Source organism: Heptranchias perlo, chromosome 12 (genome assembly GCF_035084215.1).
Source record: "Heptranchias perlo isolate sHepPer1 chromosome 12, sHepPer1.hap1, whole genome shotgun sequence".
Lineage (NCBI taxonomy): Eukaryota > Metazoa > Chordata > Chondrichthyes > Hexanchiformes > Hexanchidae > Heptranchias > Heptranchias perlo.
In genome coordinates, this window is record NC_090336.1 from 22,229,330 (window position 1) to 22,255,505 (window position 26,176).

Genomic DNA, 26,176 nt, shown 5'->3' on the forward strand with positions numbered 1-26,176 from the left:
AAAATTGTATTTGACAAATTTATTAGTTTTTTGAGGATGTAATTAGCAAGGTAGATAAAGGGGAACCAGTGGATATTTGGATTTTCCAAAGGCATTCGATAAGGTGCCACATAAAAGGTTGTTACCCAAGATAAGAGCTCATGAGGTTGGGGGTAATATATTAGCATGGATAGCACGGACAGAAAAGAGAATAGAAATAAAAGGGTCATTTTCAGGTTGGCAGGCTGTAACTAGTGGGGTACCGCAAGAATCGGTGCTTAGGCCTCAGCTATTGACAATCTATATTAATGATTTGGATGAAGGAACCGATACTGATGATACAAAGCTAGGTGGGAAAGTGAGCTGTGAGGAGGACATAGAGTATGCAAAGGGATTAAGGGAGTATGCACAGGTTAAGAGAGTGGGCAAGAAGGTGGTAGTGTATAATGTGGGGAAATGTGAGGTTATTCACTTTGGTAGGAAGAATAGAAAAACAGAATATTTTTTAAATGGTGAGAAACTATTAAATGTTGGTGTCTGGAGAGACTTGGGTGTCCTGGTACAAGAAACACAAAAGGTTAGCATGCAGGCACAGCAAACAATTAGGAAGGCAAATGGCATGTTGGCCTTTATTGCAAGGGGACTGGAGTACAAGAGTAAGGAAGTCTTACTACAATTGTACAGGGCTTTGGTGAGACCTCACCTGGAGTACTGTATACAGTTTTGGTCTCCTTATCTAAGGAAGGATATACTTGCCTTAGAGGCAGTGCAACAAAGATCCACTAGATTAATTCCTGGGATGAGAGGGTTGTCCTATGAGGAGAGGTTGAGTAGAATGGGCCTATACTCTCTGGAGTTTAGAAGAATGAACGGTGATCTCATTGAAACGTGTAAGATTCTGAGGGGACTTGACAGAGTAGAGGCTGAGAGGTTGTTTCCCCTGACTGGAGAGTCTAGAACTAGGGGGCATAGTCTCAAGATAAGGGGTCAGCCATTTAAGACTGAGGTGAGGAGGGATTTCTTCACTCAGATGGTTGTGAATCTTTGGAATTCTCTATCCTAGACGGCTGTGGATGCTGAGTCATTCAGTATATTCAAGGCTGAAATAGATTTTTGGACTCTAAGGGAATCAAAGGGTGTGGGGATCAGGCAGGAAAGTGGAATTGAGATTGAAGATCAGCCATGATCTGACTGAATGGCGGAGCAGACTCATGGGCCGTACGGACTACTCCTGCTCCTATTTCTTATGTTCTTAACTCTTCCAAAGCTCTCCTCAATGGCCTCTGAGTTCCACTATAATTAGAGACCAAATCTTCAAAAACTCTGTAATCCGCATCTTATCCTATACTGTCCTGCTCACCTTTTCCTCCTGTCCTTGATGATGTCTGCTATCTCTCCATTCCCCAACTTATTAATTTCAAAATCATCATGCTTGTGTACAAATCTCTCTATGGCCACACCTCACCCTAACTCTGCAAACTCTTAACCCTACATCTTAGCTCACACCCTACATTTTTCCTACTCCAGCGAGTATGCCTCCCCCCCCCGCCACACCTTTCAACCATTATTGTCTAGAATTCGGCTGCATATAATGACACTACTGTTCCTGCCCAGAATGGAGGTGATTGGGTACTTCCCCCGTCACTCACGCCTGGAGACCGCACTGCCGTAAGTGACTGGGAATGATTTTATGCACATAATTTGTATGTAACTATCCTCTTCTCACTACGTTTTGCTGGAAAAATAATCAATTTGTATTAACGGAAGTCATTGCTGCAGTTTCGGTCATGAGTTCTGTTTGCTGTAGTTCGTAGAGGCCCTTGTTAAATAGACTCTGTAGACTGTTGTAGTGCACTGTTTAAGCAGACTCTGTTTGCTGAGTAAAGACTTTGCTGTAAAATACACTGTTTGCTATGAGTGCGGCCGTAAGTCCCGCCCCGCCTCCAACTCATTGGCTGACACAATGGTACCAACAGACACTCTGCTAGAATTCTTGTCCCAAAGTTCACCACCTTTCTACATTTCTCCCCACCTTAAGAAGCCTCTTCACCTACACATTGAGTCAAAGTTAATTCTGTAACTCTTCTCTTAACTCATGTTTGATGTTCGTCAACCCATTTCCAAAGTACCTTCCAACGTTTTGCTAAATTGAAGGCTATAATGTAAATGATAGTTGTTGAAGAACTAATCAGAAATAACACTACAGTGATGATTCTGGGATGTGATTGGTTCCTGACTCTGGGATCTCATTAGTTGAAGGGGCAATCACTGAGATACGATTAGTCAAGGTTCTGAAATGTGATTACTGTTTCCGCAATCTGATTATCAAAGGGACTCTAAAACCCTACAGCATGACATTCACATGGGGACAACACTTTTAATGATACAATTTCTTTCTTAAACTGACTTTTCTTTTAACATAGTTTGATATAATATTACAGTCAAATAAGTTTCGTACCTGTGGATACTTGACACTTAACGCTCCGAAAGCAATACCAGCCATGCAGACAATTACAGTGTATGGAAGCTTTATTCTCTTTAGCAGAGTTCTGGTCACAGCTGCAAAATAAAGCCCATCAAGTGTGTTTTCAATTTTCATAATTCAAGAGTTAAATAAATTTTAAAAAATCAAGTCTGTACAAAAATCAATTCAAATCAGATCTGGGTTCGAAGAATGAACCACATAAAACATTTCCTGTCTTATAACTGTTCTGGCTATTAAGTTAAATATTAAGATTATTCAAAGGAGAAGTTACTTCAAAAAGGAAAAAAACTTAGATCAAATAAAACTCTTCTGAATATTTGTGTTTTCCACCCATCATTGCCTACAAAATGAATGTAGAATTTTCTGAGTTTTATGTCTTAGATCTTGCTGTTAATGGAACCAATGTTCTTTTTCAAGATTAATTCTCAACACTGCTTTGTGCCAAAGTATCCCACCACGGTGCGGATAAAGGAACAGGAGATTGGCTGGTGAAGATATTAGACAGCTCATGGTGCCAATCAGGCAGTGGTGCAAAGGTTTAAGACTGGACCAGCTGGCACTGGAAAGTACGAAGTGTTAGGTTTAATTTTCTTTAAATCTTCTTCTGAAGGAACCTTGAAGATCGTTGAAATTGGTCACAGTGAGTGCAGTCTGTGAATCCCAGGCTTATTATCCTCACCACGTCATGTTTGGATGACAAACATCTTAAATATTGTGATGGCTACAATGTTTAAAACGCTTGGGACTGGATGCTGTCAATAACCCACTGATTGTAATGGTGACTAACATTTTGCATAGTTGTTGAAAAATGAACTGACATTTTGAATCATACTGGGACCTTTTATACATAAACAGAGAGGCATTCCAACTTCCAGGAACATTTTGCAGATTGGCTCAGTTCCAGTAAAAGGATGCTGAATGAATAAGAACAACTACTTAAGGATTATGTTGTGACACTACAGTAGAAAAACATCCCAATGCCTTTCAAAGAGGCGTAATCAGACAAAAAAGGAAATATTGGCGGGGTGACCAAAAGCTTGGTCAAAGAGGTGGGTTTTAAGGAGGGCTTTAAAGAAGGGGGAGATGGAGAGGTGAAGAGGTTTGGTGGGAGGAATTCTAGAGCATGGGGCCTAGACAGCTGAAGGCACAGGCAGCAATGACGATGCACAGAAGGCCAGAGTCCCAATTCTTTTTTAAATTACATATTTCCCAATAATATAATTAAATTTATCCATTGAATTGTCCTTTGTATCTGTAAAACTCTTGATTAAAGTTTATACTTGAAGGCTTCAGCTTTTCCAAAAGCCACAATGTTGATTCGATATTTTTGCCCAGAGCTGTGACTCTGTGGGCTAAATTTGCATTGTGCAGTCTAGGCACACACAATGTACCTAATTTTTCAGCTACACTGATAGGATATTTTTCTTTAGCTTCTAGAACTTTCTGCTCAGAACCTTTTCTTCAAATAATTTTGAAAAACAAGAGGACAAATTTCAGAAGGTAAAGTTTTTCATAAGGTATTTTTTATTCATTCATGGGTGTGGGCGTCGCTGGCGAGGCCGGCATTTATTGCCCATCCCTAATTGCCCTTGAGAAGGTGGTGGTGAGCCGCCTTCTTGAACCGCTACAGTACGTGTGGTGAAGGTTCTCCCACAGTGCTGTTAGGAAGGATGTTCCAGGATTTTGACCCAGCGACTATCCAAGTCGGGATGGTGTGTGACTTGGAGGGGAACGTGCAGGTGGTGTTGTTCCCATGTGCCTGCTGCTCTTGTCCTTCTAGGTGGTAGAGGTCGTGGGTTTGGGAGGTGCTGTCGAAGAAGCCTTGGCGAGTTGCTGCAGTGCATCCTGTGGATGGTACACACTGCAGCCACTGTGCGCCGGTGGTGAAGGGAGTGAATGTTTAGGGTGGTGGATGGGGTGCCAATCAAGCAGACTGCTTTGTCCTGGATGGTGTCAAGCTTCTTGAGTGTTGTTGGAGCTGCACTCATCCAGGCAAGTGGAGAGTATTCCATCACACTCCTGACTTGTGCCTTGTAGATGGTGGAAAGGCTTTGGGGAGTCAGGAGGTGAGTCACTCGCCGCAGGATACCCAGCCTCTGACCTGCTCTTGTAGCCACAGTATTTAAAAGGCTGGTCCAGTTAAGTTTCTGGTCAATGTTGACCCCCAGGATGTTGATGGTGGGGGATTCAGCGATGGTAATGCCGTTGAATGTCAAGGGGAGGTAGTTAGACTCTCTCTTGTTGGAGATGGTCATTGCCTGGCACTTGTCTGGCACGAAGGTTACTTGCCACTCATGAGCCTAAGCCTGGATGTTCTCCAGGTCTTGCTGCATGCGGGTTCGGACTGCTTCATTATTTGAGGGGTTGCAAATGGAACTGAACACTGTGCAATCATCAGCAAACATCCCCATTTCTGACCTTCTGATGGAGGGAAGGTCATTGATGCAGCAGCTGAAGGTGGTTGGCCTAGGACACTGCCCTGTGGAACTCCTGCCGCAATGTCCTGGGGCTGAGATGCTTGGCCTCCAACAACCACTAGCATCTTCCTATGCTGCCTTGATGTCGTGTGCATGTGCATCTGTCTATAAACTTCAGAAAGTATATTAAGCGAAGGGAGAGAGAGATATGCTGGGGTTAGAGAAAGAGAGGGTAAAGAGCTGAGAAAGGGGAGAGAGTTTGAAGTCAACTACTTATTTCACCTGTGTTTGCACTGCCAAAACTGCTCACTAATCCAGCATCATCCAGGAATATGAAGATAACCCCTGGTTTATTTTCTCCACTACCAACCGTCTCCTTAAGCCTCCCTTCCCTGCCCCCTCCACCCTCAATTCCGAAAACAAGTGCGAGGAGGTAATGGACTTCTTTGTCACTAAGATTAAGACCATCCATTCAGTTGCCTCTGCCACATTTGCCACCCCCCTTCTCATGCCCACTGTGAAATTTCCCCCAAGATTCCCCCCTGCCCTAGCCCCGAACCTGCATCTTTCTCTAGCTTTTCTTCCTTGTCGCCTTATGCCCTCTCCGAGCTCATCTTGTCCATGAGACCCACCTCCTCTTCTCTCGATCCCATTCCCACTAAACTGCTGAGCACCCACTTTCCCTTCCTGGCCCCACTGCTACCTAACATTATAAATTACATAGAATTTACAGCACAGAAACTGGCCAGTCGGCCCAACTGGTATTTATGCTTCACACGAGCTACACTTTTTACTTCACCACCTCACCCTATCAACATATCCTTCTATTCCTTTATCCTCCATGTACTCATGTAGCTTCCCCTTAAATGCATCTATGCTATTCGTCTCAACCACTCCATGCGGTAGCGAGTTCCAGATTCTCACCACTCTCTGAGCAAAGAAGTTTCTCCTGAATTCCTTATTGGATTTATTAGTGACTATTGTATATTTATGGGCCCTAATTTTGGACATCCCCACAAATGGAAACATCTTCTCTATATCTACCCTATCAAACCCCTTCATAATTTTAAAGACCTCTATCAGGTCACCTTTCAGTTTTCTCTGCCCCAGTCCCAGCCTGTTCAGTCTTTCCTGATAGATGTACCCTATCAATTGTGGTATCATCCTTAGAAATCTTTTTTTGCACTTTCTCCAGTGCTTCTATATCCTTTTTGTACTAATGGAGACCAGAACTTTGCACAGTACTCTAAGTGCAGCCTAACCAAGGTTCTATATAATTTTAACGTAACTTCTCTGCTTTCGAATTCTATTCCTCTGGAAATGAACCCCAGTGCTTTCTTTGCATTTTTTATGGCTTTGTTAATCTGCATTGCTACTTTTAACGGTGTGAATCTGTACCCCGAGATCCCTTTGCTCCTCCACTCCATTTAGATTCTTATTTTCCAAAGAGAAGGTGGCTTCCTTATTCCTCCTACCAAAATGCACCACCTCACACTTATCTATATTGAAATTAATTTGCCATTTACACACCCATTCTGTAAGTTGATAGTATCTCAGTAGGTACAGCACAAGAGGAGGTCATTTGGCCAATCGTGCCCGTGCTGGCTCTTTTAAAGAACTATCCAGTTAGTCCCATTCCCCTGCTCTTTCCCCACTGCGCTGTAAATGTATTCTCTTCAAGTGTTTATCCTATTCCCTTTTGAAAGTTACTATTGAATCTGCTTCCACCACCCTTTCAGGCAGTGCATTCAAGATCATTACAACTCGCTGCGTTTAGAAAAAAAGTTTCTTCATGTCGCCTCTGGCTCTTCTGCTGATCACCTTAAATCTGTGTCCTCCTCCTTCGGCCACTGGAAACAGTTTCTCCTCACTCGCTCTATCAAATCTCCCCTTAACCTTCTCTGTTCTAAGGAGAACAACCCCAGCTTCTCCAGTCTCTCCACATAATTGAAGTCCCTCATCCCTGGCACCATTCTAGTAGATCTCTTCTGCACCCTCTCTAAGGCCTTGACATCCTTCCTAAAGTGTGGTGCCCAGAATTGAACACAACACTCCAGCTGAACCCTAACCAGTGTATTATAAAGATTTAGCATAACTTCTTTTGCACTCTATGCCTCTATTAATAAAGCCCTGCATCCCATATGCTTTTTTAACAGCCTTCTCAACTTGTCCTGCCACCTTCAAAGATTTGTGTACGTGCACCCCCAGGTGTCTCTGTTCCTGCACTCCCTTTAAAATTGTACCATTTAGTTTATATTGCCTCTCCTCATTCTTCCTACCAAAATGAATCATTTCATATTTGTTAACGTCTTCTTGTATTTTGTCGCAGTCCTCCTCAGTATTAACTATACCCCTCAATTTGGTGTCATCAGCAAATTTTGATGATATACTTCTGATTTCCGAGACCAAATCATTTATTTAAATGATGAACAATAGTGGTTCCTCGACTGATCCCTGTAGAATACCACTTCCACCTTCCGCCAGTCTGAGTAACTACCTTTAACCCCTACTCTCTGTTTTCTGTTTTACAGTCGGTTTGCTACCATTCTGTTACCTGTCCCCTGACTCCACATTCGCTGACCCTAGTCATGAGTTTACTATGTACCTTATCAAAGGCCTTTTGAAAGTCCATGTATATCACATTCACTGCATTACTGCTGTCTACACTTTGTTACTTCTTCAAAGAATTCAAGAAGGTTGGTCAAGCATGACATTTCCTTTTGAAATCTATGCTGACTATTCTTTATATTTTTGGTTTCTAGATATTTTTCTGTTACACCTTTTGGGTAAAGATTCCAGTATCTTTCCTACCACTGATGCTAACTGGTCCATAGTTCCCTGGATTGTTCTATCTCCCTTTTTGAATATAGGAATAACTTTAGCTGTCAACCAGTCCTCTGGCACTATTCCCTTTTCGATTGAATTTTCAATATATATATCTATATATATATATATGCACACCAGTGGCCTTTCCTCAGGTATTGACTGTCCCCCTCTCTTTTCAAAACCACCATCATCACCACCCTCCTCAAAAAGAAGAACACCCTTGATCTCTCTGTCCTTGCAAACTACCGCCCCATCTCCAACCTCCCTTTCCTCTTTAAAGTTCTTGAACAATATGTCGCCTCTCAAATCCTTACCCATCTTTCTTGCAACTCCATGTTTGAATCTCTCTAATCAGGTTTCCGCCCTCGCCACAGCACCGAAACATCCCTAATCAAAGTCACAAATTACATCCAATGTGACTGTGACCGTGGTGCATTATCCCACCTCATCCTTCTCGACCCCTCCACAGCCTTTGACACAGTCAATCACACCATCCTCCTCCAGCACCTCTCCTCCGTTGTCCGACTGAGTGGGACTGCCCTCGCTTAGTTCCACTCTTACCTATCCAATCAACCAGATCATTTCCAGCAATGGCTTTCTGCCCCCACACCGTTATTACTGGAGACCCCCAGGATCTATCCTTGGCCCCTCCTTTTCCTCACCTACATGCTACCCATCGACGACATCATCTAAAGACATGGCGTCAGGTTCCACATGCACACTGACAACACCCAGCTCTACCTCTCCACCATTTCTCTCGACCCATCCACTGCCTCAATGTTATCAGCCTGCTTGTGTGACATCCAGTCTTGGATAAGTCACAAATTTTTCCAGTTCAACACTGAAGCCGTCATGTTCAGCCCCTGCCACAAACTCCGTACTCTCGCCTCCAATTCTGCCTCCATCCCTGGCCACTGCCTCAGGTTGAACCAGACTGCTCACAATCTCAGCGTCCTATCTGACCAGGAGCTAGGCTTCCAACCTGATGCAGCAGCAGCACCACCACTGGCGGAAAGGTGTAATTACAGCATGACATGTTTACATGGGCAATTTACATTACAATGAGGAATTTATAATGGATTATATAAAAAAGACAGAATGTATGACTTTAAAATTAATTACATTTGTGGGCTCTGATCCATTTATTACCCTGCCTTCTAACTCTGCTTCACTTGAAGATTACACTTAGACTTGGTTCCCCCTTTGCAACACACATGACTGTTATATAAGAACATTCATGACATCTTATAAATATGTACCCCCCTTGTGCTGCTCCACCTCTCAAAAAAACATAGAGAGATCTTCAGACAGTGCCTGATTGTGATGTTGAGTTAAAAGGTGGCGGCACATTTCACTCCAGAATCTGTAACAGACCCGATTTTGCCCCATTATTTCAATATTAATTGCGGTCCTTAAATTACTACCGTGACTTTACCTCCGAACAGAAAGGTTCCAAAGATGAAGAGAATGACGTGCGGCAGATTGTTATCGAGGATGTTGAAGCGGGATCTTCTAAAATGCCAGGACTTGCTGTTTTCAGATGGTCCAAAGTCCAAGCTGGTCCTATTCGCCAGGTCGCCGCCTCTGCCAACAGTGTGCCACGGCAGGCCACGCGTTAGGTTGAACAACATGGCCATGATTGCCTCTCTTTTTTAATGGCTCCCTGTCCGGCAGTTCACGAAGAGCCTCGCGCTCCGAATGCCACGCACGTTTGAACGGGAGACAAAACTGCGCATGCGGCTTGGGACGCGAACGCGCGCCAATTTCGTTCTCACGTGATCTCGAACCCCACACGCGACTTCATCAGAGGCGTCTCCTTACTTGTTATCTGTGGTGTTCACCCTTTCTCCCTCCCTTCCTTGTGTAAATCGGTGGTTCTCTTCCTCACTCCCCTCTGTATTCGTCGTTTTCTCCCTCTCTGTTCCTGTGTCTATGGTTCACTGTCTGTGATTCTCCCTTTCTGTCCTCGTCTTAATCCTGTCACTGTGGGTATGGTTTGCCCTCTGTATCTGAGCGTGTCTCTCTCTCTGCTCCTGAACAACAGAGTTCTTCCAGTGCCCTGGCCAACATTATTCCTAAATCAGTACCACCAAAGTCATTTACCTCATTTGCAGTTCATGGGACCCTGCTGTACACAATTTACTTGACACTTTACCTAAAAACAACAGTACCCTTCGAAAAAAGGCAATTCACTGGATTTGAAATGCTTTGAGACATTCTGAGGATATGAAAGACTATAAAAATGCAAATTCTTACTGTAACATAGAAGAATTGTTTACAGCTATTTCAAACTTCATACACTGCACGTTGTTACATCCCTACTGCATTGAAACCAAGATTCATTACACTTTTTCCTACTATAATCATTTTCCCCAGATCCTTAAAAGTGGAGCCCCACATCTCCCTCGGTATTCCCTTCCTCCTATAATCTACCGGCTTTTAAATCCCAAATTTGGCATCATCTAAATACTACTGCCTGATTTACTTCATCAGATGTTTCGCGTGAACTGTGAGTTTAGATGTTTAATAATTTAAAAATACACAATCCCAGGAACGAGAGAAAAGATAATTGTGAGGTTTGTAAACCTTGATTTGCTTCAGAAATTGATGGTTTGTGCTTCAGCTCTGGAAGTAACTAGTGACAGGAAACAAAGTGGTTTTAAATCCAATCTATTACCATGGTTAAAAGTATTGAAATCGCAGGCGTTTCGATCTGTAAGACCGTTCACTCGTCATAAAGGAGGGAGTAAAGATATATTTTTGATACCTAATTTTGAAAAAGGTATGAATGTTCGCATTTTACTAATTATATAATTTAGAAATTAATCCTGTCATGCACGGAAAATCTAAAATAAAGTTCTTAAAAGGATTTTTAAAATGTTTTCTAAATATATGTACCTATAGACACAGCGTGTTTGATTTGAGCTGAGAGATGTCAGTTGGTCGCCAGTGTACAGCAGGCAATTTACGCTTTGTGCAGCCATCCTTTGGGACAGTGTACTCATCAAATGTAATTATGTGCTTCGTGTCTATCTGCAGACAAATTACCTAAAAGTATACTTTATTTAATTGGTGCAATTTTGGTTCTAATGGGGTGACATACAGAGGAAATGGAGCTCGTGACGCGGGAGGGAGATTGGTGATGCGACTGGCTTCCCATATAAAAGTACACAGCCCACTCGGTTCTCTCCAACAACTTCTGTGCTATGGCAGCTGTTGCTCCAGTCAATAGGCAAACGTATTAGTTCAGCAACTCTCGGGGCTTCCGTCACATAACAAAAAAAATTATATCAAACCATCGCTTTCAAAAGAAAGCATACTACGACCAAAACAAGGTAAGATCACAATAGTCTTAAAAAAATTATTTACTCTTATTACATTAAAATGTTACGTTTTTTTTCTCTGTAATGTTTCTTCAGGAATTCTGTTATTTTATTCTCTTTCCCCCTCCCCTCCACTTTCAGATGCCGAGCTCTGCCAGCCTCCTGTGTGCGTTTCTAATCTTGAGTGCCGCCGTCTCCCACTCTTTTGGGCTAGTCCTCTCGGTGAGTTCTTTCTGAAGTTTCTCGTCTCCTTTTTTTTAAGATGCTCCTTCTTTTTATTTCATTGAATTCAGCGAAGGTGTCTGTAACCCTGCACCTAGCGCTGCTAATTTAGCGCCCGCTCCCTTCCCTATATGAAATGAGGATTGTTCAAAGAATACCAAGAAACCTGTCCCTAAGGAAACACTTACAGGCGGTTATTTGAATTATTAAAGAGTTAGAAAGAAACGGGATTGCTGATAATGTGAAATCAAAACCGAAAGTATTGCAAATGCTTGGCAGATTTCTCAACATCTTAAAAGGGACAGGTTAGCACCCAAAATATTAACCTATTATGGAGAGTCTGATTCAGGATCTCTACTGGAAACAGCCTGTTTATTAAATAAAGGGTTTGTTGACCCTTCACCATTCAAAATGTTAACTTGTCTTTTCTTTCTAATGCAACTGATGCTGTCTATTTATTTCTGAATTTGAGTATAGTAACTATAAATATAGGGCATAATGCAATATAATATATTTTACTATGAAATGTTAGTATTTGATATATAACTTGTATATGATAGTTATATTGGGGAAATTTTAACTGGGAATATGATTCAGGTGGGTAGGAAATGGATGAGTGCCAAATGTACCTGACATCAGCATTGAGGTTCAGGCGATTTTTAACTGCATGCTGCCGATCAGCTGCCTGCCCAAAACAGGCGAAAAGAGGCAGGAGGCCACTGGCCAGCATCAAAAGAAGGTTCACCGGCATGAAAGTAAGTCATGGGGAACAGGTTTTAAGAAGGTCTCGCAGGAGGGAAGAGAGGAGGCCCAGGCCAAGGATGGCCTAAACTTTCCATGTGGGGTCCAGAGAAGCATTCCTGTGCCTCCTGGCCCAGCAAGGAAAGTAAAAAAAAACTTATCATAAATGGCCTCTTCTGGCCCCAGATCCTCTTCTGTCTTCATCTGGCAGGAAATTCTCAGCTCAGGTTAGAGTTAAAATTACAGCCATGGCCCATGACATCATCGGACCATGATCTGCATATTTAAAGACTGACCCGTCGGCACAAAGCAGGCGGGAAATCAGTGGGTAAGTCACCAGGGTATTTTAACTGAACATCTGCCTGGTTTCTGCCAGATGCAAAGGGTTAAAATTGCCCCCTATAATTTTTTTTCTCTGCTGAAGGTAAGGACTCTTGCTGTAGTGCAGTTTAATGGTTGCTGGTTACCCTCCAGTACCTCACCTAAGTGGTTATTATTCAAATATGAACTGATCTTTTCACCAACATTATAACTGTTACTTTGTTGTTTATTTATTTGGACCCATATATATCCAAATGATGTCAGCTTGGATTTTGCACTACATCTTTTACTGTATGTTCCACAGTATCTCCTACCAATTTTTTTTCTCCTGTTCAAAATTATAGTTGGAAATTATTTGCGTTCAGTCCTCAGTTTAGAAATAAAACATTTTAAACGGCTCGCTGTTTTCTTTTATTTGTTCTGTCATTAGTTATAAATGAGATCCAGCAAACAATGGAAGCTTTATGGATATTTGAACTTTGTGATGAATAGCATGTCATCAAAACATTATACATTTTGGTCCTGTGCTGTGCCCTGTTTTACATTCAACCTTTTTAAAGAGGTTAAGTAGTTTTCTTGAAGCTTCCCTGCTTGCAGTAGCTGCTGTTTGTGTTTTGAAATCATGATAGATTTGGTGTTTATTATTTGGATACACTGCATTTTTCCTCCCACCAAGCTACCTAAAAAGGTAATATTCAGATATCTCTCCAACAGGCAAAAGAGAAAAGAGGCTGGACACTAAACAGTGCAGGATACCTACTAGGACCACGTGAGTACTGTTTGTGCAAATGGTAAATTATGTTTGTTTGTGAAATTTTCAATCCTTCATCCCCACTCCTGAGCTGTAATGTGTCCTATCAATGAAATATTTCAGCAATTTTTCAAACTGAGACACATGTGGCCTGTCTACACTGGAACTTGATGACGAATAGATCAAAATGTGCTTGACTCCTAACCTGCTGTTGCCTCCTGCCCAACTCCAAACCTGCTGATGCTTCCTACTGATTCCCTCCTGCCTGACTCTCCCAGACTGTTGCTAGCTCCTGCAGGTTTGAACCAATTTCTAAACCAGCAGGAACATCCAGATACAAAGGAAGAATCTGTAGCCCATAAACCTGTTTTAATGTTGAAACATTATTGAATATGATAAAAATGCAGGGTAATAGGAAAGGAAAGAAGAAACCAGATTGAGAAAGTCCTCTATGATCTCATATATTCCACTTGTTAGTGTTTTTTAATCCTTGAAAATTTTATTGTGCATTTCCTGATCCCAATTGTCATACCATAATTAAAAGGCAACTCTAAGTACACAAAGTCTGTAGACGACTTGAGGGTTTATGCAAGATTAGTCTGTCTCCACAACTCTGTCTTTCCCAGTCTGAAATGGAACACAATTTATCTATTTTCAAGCAAACATTGTAGACCAACATTGTCCAATTTTTGGGCTGGAGGGGGAATGTCTTCTGTTTATGTATATTTTATCTTGTGTAATATGTGCAGATATCTGTATGTCATGGAAATAATACATGCATTGCAATTACTGTGTAATAGAGATTTCAAATGTACAAACTTAGGTAGAGTTTGCATTTGCAATGAGAAGGAAAAACCATTAATTAGGTGTCTGTCTGAGTTGTGTCAAACAGAATTTCATAGGCCTTGTCTTTAGCATGGATTCTTCTGAAGTAGATTATGAACTGACAATTTATGGAAGTGGCAGCATTATGGGAGTGGGAAGAATAGGAGAAGATTATGGTCAGCACAGAAATAATGATCGTCAAAGAGGACAAGAAGATAGGAATCTGAAGGGAGAAAAGCACAAAGGGTTGGTGTGCAAGTAAGCCAGAACAGGAATCGTTAGCACAAAGAATGTGACTGGGTCAGTAACTAACAGAAATAAAGCAAATTAGATTCATGTAGGAGAAAAATAATAAATGAAATGGGACATTTGGGATAACAGACCAGAGGTAAGAATTGACTTAAAATGAGAGTCAAGAAACACGTATAGTATCATTCACTATTTTAGTTTTCTGTTCAGATCAGTGGAGTACTCTCTTACATTAAACCTGACCTGTCACCAGGCCTGTATGAAGTAGTACACACCATAAAATATGAGTGTAAACTTTTATATACAAAAATGTTGGAAAATCCACAGATTAAACAGTCAAAATTCCATTTTTTTCTGGGGGACAACACCTAGAAATGGTCCTGTCACTCCTAGAAATAAATCTTGTATCATCATGTCACACATGTGCCAGGCAATAATCATCTCCAACAAGAGAGCCTAACCACTTCCCCTTGACATTCAATAGCATTACCATCGCTGAATCTACCACCATCAACATCCTGGGGTCACCATTGACCAGGAACCCAACTGGACCAGCCACATAAATGCCGTGGCTAATAGAGCAGGTCAGAGGCTGGGTATTCTGCGGCAAATTGCTCACTTCCTGACTCCCCAAAGCCCCTCCACCACCTACAAGGCACGAGTCAGGAGCATGATGGAATACTCTTCACTTGCCTGGATGGGTGCAGCTACAACAACACTCTGGAGGCTCAACTCTATCCAGGACAAAACAGTCCACTTGATCGTAATTCCATCCACCAGCTTAAACATCCCCTGACATACCATAGCAGCAGTGTGTACTATCTACAGGAGGCACTGCAGCAAATAACCAAGGATTCTTTGGCAAATCCACCACCGACAAGGGCAGCAGGTTCATGGGAACACTATCCCCTCCAAGTCACACATATCCCAATCCAGAGGAATATTGCTGAACCTTCGTCGTTGGGTCAAAATCCAGGAACTGTCTACTTAACGGCATTGTGGGAGTACCTTCACCACATGAACAGAGTGGTTCAAGAAAAAGGCCCAACACCACCTTCTCGAGGGCAGCTGGAGATGGGCAATAAATGCTGGCCATCGCAGTAATGCCCATATCCTGAGAATTATTATTTTTTTAAATCAGTGCTGTCTAGATACAGTATCCATAACTAGTGTGACACAAGAGGCTACGACTATTTTAATGGGGTCCTGCCTGGAAAAAAAAACTCATCTCAATTTTAACCCCCTCCTTTTTACTGCTGCCTTTGTTAAAACTATCCTCCTCTTCTGAAAGCTTTCAGGTGGCATCCTCTAGTACCTTCCCCAAAATCCACATTTGTGCACTTTCCAGCAGGAGGCACTAGATAATGGTCAGGAGCGGGAACCTCAAACATTTTTCTCTCTGTGACCGAGGTCACTGAAGATAATTGTAGCGCCCCTACATCTGCCCTGGCTGTCATCGGCTCGTTCAGCTGATCCAACCTGCGACCTTCCTGCTTTTGTACGGCTCAGTTCCATCTTGGTAGCAACCTACCAACTGAGCCGTTGAGGCAGTTAGACTTATGATTTTTAATAAGAATGTAGCAGTGGTTATACTGTTGGAATCAGAGACTGCAATCTGAATCGTTACTAGCTGTCTCAAAGTCGACAACAAAGCACTCCCTCAATATCTCACTGCAGTTTACAAACAAACACTTTTTTCAGTATGTTATTGAGATTATATTTTAAGTGAATGGCTATTCTTTCACAGTAGTTATTCAAACTAGTTGACACACCTATCACCAACCTGTTCCAGAATGTGTACCGATTAGAAAAAAGCTGATGGTTACCTCTGTACCGCTGGGTTAGGGAACAGACAAAATGGCTAGAATTCTTGCTACTGATTTCTATCCAGACTCCTGCTGGAAACTGTGCATTGGTAGATGTCTGATGAAGGCCTGGCTGTGATGTCCTCCATAATCGAACAACCTACCAAAATGCATTGTCTATGTTCAGCCATAAAAAAAATGGACATTTGGACGTGGTAAAGGAGGGCTTCTGATGCTTGAGGAACCATATTCCAGCAGGAGTCACTGCCTTAAAGAAATGAAAGCAGGAAAGATTGGCAAAAAAACTCTACATGTTCTATTATCCTAATGACCTAAATGCAGCTGGTACACAGGCTGAATGGAGACGATGGATATCAAGCAGTTAACTATAGTAACTGATTTAATCTGGCTTACTTGATCTGGAATTAAAGCACTAATTCTCTAGGAAAATTTAATAGCCCCAAACATTTGGAATTCTTAACTTTGTTGACCAGTTTTGGTGTTGCAGATGTACTAAAAGATTTTACATGAATATAAGTTCTCAATGTTGCATTTGGTAACTGTCCTCCTCACAGATGCCATGGACAATCATCAATCCTTAAGCGAAAAACATGGTCTTGCTGGTAAACGTGAACTGCAGTTTGAAGATGAAATTAAACCTGGTAAGAAAAATTGTTCCTCTTTGACCAATTCTACTTCCCTAGGAAGTCCTAACAAATACATTTTGGAGCAAGAGAGAAACAGAACAGACCCAAATATCCTATTTCACACTTGGATGGAAGTAATCAAACAGATGGGGAGGAACAGGAAGTAGTAAATAAAGTAGATTCATCCATGAAAATGTTTGTGTGCTGAATGATACCCCAATCCAAATAAACCAAATAATCTGTTCCCTTTGTGAAAAGAGCTGCCTGTAGGAAGTGTTAGATTGGATAAAGTGTCTAACACATCTGATAATTGAGTATTGCAGGAATGATTAGAGTGGTGAATTGATACTGACACAGCAATGCTGCTCTTTTAAGATACAATATTGAATGTGTAGGGGGTTGTCTACACTGAAACTGACACATCAACCTAACTTAGGAACATTTGTTGTGATGGAATATAAATTGCAAACCTTTTCTATGCTCTATTATTGCACTTTACTGAACAAAAAAATTCCAGACAAAACATTTCTGGACTAACCATAAATCTTAATGTGCATTTTCTAGCTAACTGGTTACAAACCCTCGCTGATGAAAGTGCTGCTCGTATAGCCATCGAATTTCTTACGTACTTGCACCTAAAAGGTAAGAACTTTTGATATTGGAAGCACATTACTACAGATGTGCATGATATCACAGCAAACCATGCTGTTGCTTATTTGCTGTTTTATTTTTCCTTTTTAACCTGGTCGTTGACCTGATGGATGGTATGTACAGATTGTCATTATTATACAGACTATTAAAGCTGTTCCTAGTATGTCATGTTAAATATGCTCCTGGTTCAGTTAACACTTCACAGATGCTTTTTGCCTTCCTGTAATTTTGTAAACAAATGGTATTCAAATGAGTGTATGTGTATAAGAGTGTGATGGAAATTTTAAAAAACTGATTGGGGTATTTAACAGGAGGTATGTGGATTCCATAGAAGATGGGCAAGATTGGCAGTTCCATTAATTGTTTGAGCTGGGGGAATTGGTGAATGATTAGGTCGTAGTTGGCATTGAAGACTAGATTAGATACTGGATGAGTAAGATAATTATGGCAATGGATTGCATATGAGGTAAAAGCAAGATTAATGGCTGGCTACCAAAATGTGCTAAATTGGTTAGAGTTGGCTAAGGTCTAGATGAGAGGCTCCCAATAGGCAAGTGGCTGGATGACTGCATTGGATCTAAATGGAACTAACTGGGATTGGTGACTTGGTAAGGAGTGTCGATCTAATTGATTGTGGATATAAGTAGGTGAGATGGGTTTCAGAATAGATACAAATTGGTTGGTTGAAATTGACTGGGTGTAAAATGATGATACTAGTGATTCATTGGTGCTGATCACGTCATTAGAATCATGAATTTTAAAAAATAGTATTTTGGTTGGATGTGAGATTTGTGATTAGATGCAAAGTGGGTGATATTAGATCTACAAGATAAGTAAGATTGACTAGATTGGATATAAAATGAGTAAGATTGAGTACTTGAGTTGGGTAAGATTAGCGGATGAGACCATTTGGCCCATTTGAGGGTGAGGCCTTTTGTACTGTAATTCACTCATCTTAGTATCTAACTGTATTTAGAATGTGTCCAATGTCTAACTTTATTACCTTGCCTGGCAGATTATTCCAAACATTCATCACCTTTGGACCAAAGAATGTTTTTCTAATACCTGTTCTAAATTTACTCTTTTCTATTTTTGTCTTGTGGTCCTGCTGGTCTGCTCTATACCTTCTGCAATATATGTTTATGCCTTTTGCATATATCAATGCATTAAATACAAAGTGGCATCTGATGCCTTAAGCAATCGCATCCACTTAAGTAATTTCTACAATCACCACAGCTGCAAACTGCATTTCCTGTGTTTTAAGGATTTGTTTTCCGTGCAATAAAAATGATTGAATGTTGGACATGTTTGTCGGTTAGGTTATGTCAAGCTAATGGATTAGATTGAATGTATTGAAAGCAACGACTGTGACATAGTTGATGTGAGACTGATAAATGGATATGTTGTAAAATAAAATTGGTGTTAGACTAGACCTATGGTGACTCGGTATCTATTAGAATTGATTGTATTGGGTATTTGGTAGATGAAATTAGTGTCTATCGGTCAGGATACAATGTAGGCAAGATTGATGACTAAACTTATTACAAAATGTATAATATGGGGATTGAATGAGATGGGTTTAAGGCTGGATATGAGGTGGGTGAAGTGAGACTGGTATCTGACTATGTATTGAGAAAAAATGGTATCAGATTAGAAGTGTGTTGGGTGAGATTGGTGACCTGAGTTAATGTGAAAAATCAGTGACTAGATATGAATTAGATAAGATTAACATCTGGATTGCATACAATTCTAAAAGATTGTGACAGATTGAATTGGACGTAGTGTGGCTGGGATTAGTCTTTGGCTTGGATATGGGATGTGTAATTTTTTTATTATGGAATGGATTTGGAGCCAGTGAGAGTGGTAATTTTAGTGACATTAGGAGCTGAATTGGTTGAGAAGTGCAATGATGCTGCCTTATTGCTACAGGTAAGCATTATTTTCTCTCCCTTTTTCCTCTTTCTCATGAAGGAAATCTTTATTTTCCTGGATTCTGAGGGTAATCTCTCATCTCTTCGGGATTGTGCATGAATGTCAGGTGGGGGAGGAAGGACTTAAAAAATGTTTGTTTGGGTGGGGTTTGTCTGCTATCCAAAAGATTGCGTCTGGAGATATTAAGTCCCCAGGAGAATATTGACACCTTTTCGATAGTTGTGGCCACCAAGTTATACCACAGATTTTTTTTTATGAAAGTTGACCTGAGAAAAATATTTGAATAGTAGAAATTGGAGAACTGATTGACAGTGAGTTAATCCTTTTGAGCTTTCACCTCTGAGATCAGTTTGAATCCAGTTCCATTTTCTTTGTCTGTTAGTTGTTAGGGTCCTTTTGTGAAATGTGTTAAGATAGCCTCAAACCAGTTGCTTGTGGGCATAGGTCAACAATTTAAAAAAATCTCCACAATTCAGTACTAACTCACAATAACTTTAAGCTCACTCAGAAGAAAAATAACTGGTACAGGTGATGCTGTAGAGATTGCTTTTTAAATATTGGGCAGAGTAAAGGTAGTATTGTTCTAAATCGAACTACAGAAATACTCGTTCAAACTACAACAAGCCTTACCAGGGTACTTGATGCTGATTCTGGGTGTTGGAAATGGAAAATGTTCAATTTCCCACCATTAACCACTCAGAGTGCAAAAACACCACACAAAAATAAGACCCTTAAAGTGGAAACTGCTCTCTCTTTGCTGCATCTATAAAACATTGGCCCATGTTCCCTGAGCTTGACCCTAATGAACACTATTCTTTGTTTCAGAGATTGGTGCATTTGACAACCTGCCATCATTGTTATCGTCTGAAGTTGGCCAACCATAACTTGTTAGAGTAACCTTTCTGGAATGCGAACAGCACAGGATTAGCGACTGCAACCTCCATGGTGAACAAATTAAAGATTATTGATGACAGGATAAATTGCAATTAGATGGTTGAATATTTCAATCAATTTCCAACACTTTTGTTGACTTAGTATTGAGATCAATACTTCTTGTGAAATTCTTCAAATTTCCACACTGAAGAAAATGTGTTAACAAATAAAATTAGCAGCTGCAACAAGTGCATTTCACAGCTTGGTATTTCTTTCATGTGTGAGTCTAATCTTCCTCTGCAACTACAATACTGAAGTAACTATCAGGAGTCCATCAGGAACAAGCTATTACCCTGATGACTCTAGTGATTCCATATGTACCTCCAGCCCTGAGAAGAGCTACCAACTGGCTCTTTCCATACCTCGAGACATCAAGGATTTGTCGTAATACTCTATACAACTAATTTATCCTAAATGGGCCTTCCAATACAGTAGTTATATAATTGTTATTAGCATAACTAAGATCAAAGTGCCACGTATAGAGTAGCACAACAAAAACACAACAATTAGATGAAACTAAATGACATTGCATAAAGAGGCATGTGATCTCTTTAAATTGACACATTGATTAATCTGTCTGAGAGTGACAAAAAAATTTATCTATCTTGCTGAAGGGCTAATCAAATGTCTCCACCAATAGTGTACAGACAAAATTTGTAGCTGATGATCTTAATGGAGATGTGGTCTCTGATCTGCTTCTCCAAACAGCCTTTCTTTGTTATCCCTACCCCCGCCCCCCCCCCCCTACCCAGAACCAATCAAGACGAAATGAATGTTCAGTTGTGAGAGTGAAGAATATGTCTGAAAACAAGTCAACAACTTGCATTTATATAGTGCCTTTTAATGTAGTAAAACATCCTAAAACACCAAGCTTCATAGAAATATTAGGATTAGGACAGATGACAAGGAGGTAGGTTTTAAGGAATGTCTTAAAGGAGGAGAGAGATAGAGTGGTGGAAAGGTTTACGGAGGGAATTCCAGAGCTTGGGGCCTTGGCAGCTGAAGGCATAGCCGCCAATGGTGGAGCGAAGAAAATCAGGGATACGCAAAAGGCAAGAATTAGAGGCGCGCAGAGATCTGAGGGTTGTAGGGCTGGAGGAGGTTACAGAAATAGGGAAGGGCGAACAAATGCAGTGTTAAATTGCCTTAAGCACACTCTTAAGTACCTGCAATAATTAGATCTAATGATCAACAATGTCCCTTGCTCTAAGCACAGCAGGTGCACTGAAATATTTTTTAAATCCATCTTCCCCTCACCCCACACCCCCCCCCACCACCTCCAGCTGCATATTTCTCATTTTAAAGACCGCTTCAGTTTTTTATCGCACAAAAATAAATCTAGTTTCTTAATCCCCTGAAACCTGAAATTATTCTGACTACTCTTCTCTGAACCTATTCTAATGTATTTATATACTTTTTTTGAGTAGGGTGACCAAATTGCTTGCCTCCTGGCAACTGATAGCAGGGGGGAGGGAGGCCTCTTGGAATGTAGCAGCACTGCAGTAGCAGTAAGAGGAGGTAGTAGTGACACTGGATAGGATAAAAATAGATAAAGAGGAGGTACTTAAAAGATTGGCAGTACTCAAAATAGAAAAGTCACCTGCACCAAAGGGGATGCATCCTAGGTGACTGAGGGAAGTAAGGGCGGAAATTGTGGAAGCTCTGGCCACAATCTTCCTTTATAGATATGGGGATGGTATCGGAGGATTGTAGATGTCACATCCCTGCTCAAAAAAAAAGGAGAGGGATAAACCCAGCAATTACAGCCTAATGTCGGTGGTGGGGAAACTTTTAGACACAATAATCCAGGACAAAATTAATTGGCACTTGGAAAACTATGGGCTAATAAATGAAAGTCAGCATGGATTTGTGAAAGAAAAATTGTGTTTAACTAACTTGATTGAGTTTTTTGATGAAGGAACACAGAGGATTGATGTGTATATGGATTTTCAAAAGGCATTTGATAAAGTGCCACATAATAGACTTGTTAGCAAAATTAAAGGCCATGGGATTAAAGGGACAGTAGCAGTCTGGACACAAAATTGGCTAAGGGACAGAAAGCAGAGTGTAGTGATGGTTGCTTTTCAGACTGGAGAGAAGTATACAGTGGTGTTCCCCAGGGGCCAGTATTAGGACTGCTGCTCTTTATAATATATATTAATGATCTGGACTTGGGTATAGAGGGTATAATTTCAAAGTTTGCAGGTGACACGAAACTCCAGAATGTAGCAAACAATGCAGAGGATAGTAACAGACTTCAGGAGGACATAGACAGACTGGTGAAATGGACAGACACATGGCAGATGAAATTTAACACAGAGAAGTATGAAGTGATACATTTTGGTAGGAAGAATGAGGAGAGGTAATATAAACTAAATGGTACAATTTTAAAGGGGGTGCATGAACAGAGAGACCTGGGGGTGTACATACACAAATCTTTGAAGGTGGCAGGACAAGTTGAGAATGCTATTGAAAAAGCATATGGGGTCCTGTGCTTTATTAATAGTGGCATAGAGTACAAAAGCAAGGAAGTTATGCTAAAACTTTATGAAATACTGGTTAGGCCTCAGCTGGAGTATTGTGTTCAATTCTAGGCACCACACTTTAGGAAGGATGTCAAGGCCTTGCAACGGTGCAAAAGAGATTTACTAGAAGATACCAGGAATGAGGGACTTCAGTTATGTGAAGAGATTAAAGAAGCTGGGATTGTTCTCCTTAGAACAGAGCAGGTTAAGGGGGGATTTGATAGAAGTGTTCAAAATCATGAAGGGATTTGATAGAGTAAATGAGGAGAAACTGTTTCCAATGGCAGAAGGGTCGGTAACCAGAGGACACAGATTTAAGGTGGTAGGTAAAAGGCCTGAGGCGACATGAGGAAACATGTTTTTTAACTTTTAAAAGGAAACTGGATAAATACTTAAGGGGAAAAATTTACAGGACTATGGGGAAAGAGCAGGAGAATGGGACTAATTAGATTGCTCTTTCAAAGAGCCGGGCACAGGCACGATGGCCTGAATGGCCTCTTCCAGTGTTGTACCTACTATGATACTAAGAGGGAGAGCTCACGTCTGGCAGCATGGGTGGCTACCAGGGTCAGGCAGAATTTCAGAGGGCGTCCTGGGGTCCGGCAGCACTGGGGAGAGGTCCATGGTCTGCCAGAAAGGGAGGAGGACATTTCTCACAGTAAATTAAATGATGTGCTGTTTAATAATGAGTGGAATATTCTACTAATGCATTATTCAGCTGCTAAGATGGAGCTGTGTTTAAGTTAGCCTCCTCTTGTAAGTCTGGGTTGTTCAAGCTTTTGGTCCTCATGAGCCACTTAGGTGTTTGCAAAGGTGCCTCAAATAAAGTTTATTTCAATATCTCCATTGATTTGCATATATCTCAAGTTGATGATACTAATAGATCTTGCAGTTCTGGTTTAGGATTCATCCATAGGCAACTGCACTTCCCAAAGGGAGCTTGGCAGTGTTTAAAGGTATATACCTCAATGCAAAGAGTATAGTGACTAAGGCAGATGAGCATAGGGCACAGATAGACACATGGAAGTACGATATCTTAGCTATTACTGAAACATGGCTTAAACAGGGGCAGGAATGGCAGCTCAATGCTCCTGGTTACAGGGTTTTCAGACAAGATAGAGAAGGGGATTAAAAAAGGAGGGGGTGGCAATTTTGGTTAAAGAAACAATTACAGCTGTGAGAAGAGATGATGTGTTAGAAGGATAATCAATTGAGGCCATATGGGTTGAGCTAAGGAACAAAAAAAGGGGCAGTCACACTACTGGGAGTGTACTATAGTTCCCCAAACAGTCAGGGGTAGATAGAAGAGCAAATAAGTTGGCAAATTTCTGAGAAATGCAAAAACAGTGATTATAATTCAGTTAGTTTTAGCATTGTTATGGAAAAGGACAAAGATAGAACAGGAGTTAAAGTTCTCAATTGGGAAAAGCCAATTTTACTAAGCTAAGAAGTGATTTAGCAAAAGTGGAATGGAAATAGCTGCAATGTCAGAGCAGTGGGAGGCATTCATGGGGAAGATTCAAGGGGTGCAGAGTAAACATGTTCCCACAAAGAAAAAGGGTGAGGCTGCTAAATCTAGAGCCCCCTGGATGTCAAGGAGCATACAGGGTATGATAAGGCAGAAAAGGAAAGCTTATGTCAGATACTGAGAACTCAATACTACAGAAAGCCTAGAGGAGTATAAAAAGAGCAGGGGTGAAATTAAAAAGGAAATTAGGAAAGCAAAGAGAGGGCATGAAAAAATATTGGTAAGTAAAATCAAGGAAAACCCAAAGATGTTTTATAAATACATTAAGAGCAAGAGGATAACTAAGGAAAGAGTAGAGCCTATTAGAGACCAAAAAGGTAACCTATGTGTGGAGGTGGAAGATGCTGTTATGGTTCTTAATGAATACTTTGCGTTTGTCCTCACAAACGAGAGGGACGATGCAGACATTGTAGTTAAGGAGGAGGAGTGTGAAATATTGGATGGGATAAACTTAGGAAGAGAGGAAGTATTAAGGGGAATAGCATCTTTGAAAATAGATAAATCACCAGGACCAGATGAAATGTATCTCAGGCTGTTAAAAGAAGCAAGGAAGGAAATAGTGGAGGTTCTGACCATCATTTTCCAATCCTCACTGGATACAGGCATGGTGCCGGAGGATTGGAGGACTGCTAACATTGTACCATTGTTTGAAAAGGGAGCGAGGGATAGACCGAGTAATTACAGGCCTGTCAGTCTAACCTCGGTGGTAGGCAATTTATTGGAATCAATTCTGAGGGACAGGATAAACCCTCACTTAAAAAGGCACGGAGTAATCAAGGACTGGATTTGTTAAGGGAAGGTTGTGTCTGACTAACTTGATTGAAATTTTTGAGGAGGTAACAAGGAGGATCGATGAGGGTGGTGCATTCGATGTAGTCTACATAGATTTTATCAAGGCTTTTGACAAGGTTCCACATGGCAGACTGGTCAAAAAAATACAAGCTCATGGGATCCAAGAGCAAGTGGCAAGTTGGATCCAAAATTGGCTCAGTGGCAGGAAGCAAAGGGTAATAGTCGACGAGTGCTTTTGTGACTGGAAGGCTGTTTCCAGTGGGGTTCCGCAGGGCTCAGTACTAGGTCCCTTGCTTTTTGTGATATATATTAATGATTTGGACTTAAATGTAGGGAGCATGATTAAGAAGTTTGCAGATGATACAAAAATTGGCCATGTGGTTGATCGTGAGGAGGAAAGCTGTAGACTGCAGGAAGATATCAATAGACTGGTCAGGTGGGCAGAAAAGTGGCAAATGGAATTCAATCTGGAGAAGTGTGAGGTAATACATTTGGGGAGGGCAAACAAGGCAAGGGAGTACACGATAAATGGGAGGATACTGAAAAGTGTAGAGGAAGTGAAGGACCTTGGAGTGCATGTCCACAGATCCCTAAAGGTAGCAGGACAGGTAGATAAAGTGGTTAAGAAGGCATATGGAATACTTTCCTTTAATAGCCGAGGCATAGGATATAAGAGCAGGGAAGTTATGCTGGAACTGTATAAAACACTAGTTAGGCCACAGCTTGAGTACTGTGTACAGTTCTGGTCACCACATTACAGGAAGGATGTAATTGCACTAGAGAGGGCACAGAGGAGATTTACAGAGGATATTGCCATGACTGGAGAATTTTAGCTATGAGGAAAGATTGGATAGGCTGGGGTTGTTCTCTTTGGAACAGAGGAGGCTGAGGGGTGATTTAATTGAGGTCTATAAAATTATGAGGGGCCTAGATCGAGTGGATAGGAAGGACCTATTTCCCTTAGCAGAGAGGTCAATAACCAGGGGGCATAGATTTAAAGCGATTGGTAGAAGGATTAGAGGGGAGCTGAGGAAATTTTTTTTTCATCCAGAGGGTGGTAGGGGTCTAGAATTCACTGTCTGAAAGGGTGGTAGAGGCAGAAACCCTCAACTCATTTAAAAAGTACCTGGTTGTGCACCTGAAGTGCCATGACCTACAGACCAAGTGCTGGAAAGTGGGATTAGGCTGGGAGGCTCATTTTCAGCCTTCGTGGACACGATGGGC

The 26,176-nt window shown here is 41.2% G+C and overlaps 1 protein-coding gene across 1 annotated transcript; it reads left to right on the top strand.

The window, feature by feature from the left end:
* Window positions 1-10,874: 10,874 nt before the first annotated feature.
* gal (galanin/GMAP prepropeptide) lies at window positions 10,875-20,293 on the top strand. Its single transcript, XM_067993484.1, has 6 exons — window positions 10,875-11,042; window positions 11,172-11,252; window positions 13,029-13,083; window positions 16,520-16,606; window positions 17,156-17,233; window positions 20,000-20,293. The coding sequence occupies exons 2-6, from the start codon at window positions 11,172-11,174 to the stop codon at window positions 20,056-20,058; spliced, it is 360 nt and encodes a 119-aa protein (XP_067849585.1). The 5' UTR covers window positions 10,875-11,042; the 3' UTR covers window positions 20,059-20,293.
* The last annotated feature ends 5,883 nt before the right edge of the window (window positions 20,294-26,176 follow it).

What these genes read in the sequence shown, in the direction of transcription:
- gal (XM_067993484.1), top strand. Translation starts at nt 11,172, where the DNA reads ATGCCGAGCTCTGCCAGCCTCCTGTGTGCGTTTCTAATCTTGAGTGCC. An exon ending in CTTTTGGGCTAGTCCTCTCG is followed by an intron (nt 11,253 to 13,028) that starts GTGAGTTCTTTC and finishes TCTCTCCAACAG; the next exon opens with GCAAAAGAGAAAAGAGGCTG. An exon ending in AGGATACCTACTAGGACCAC is followed by an intron (nt 13,084 to 16,519) that starts GTGAGTACTGTT and finishes TCCTCCTCACAG; the next exon opens with ATGCCATGGACAATCATCAA.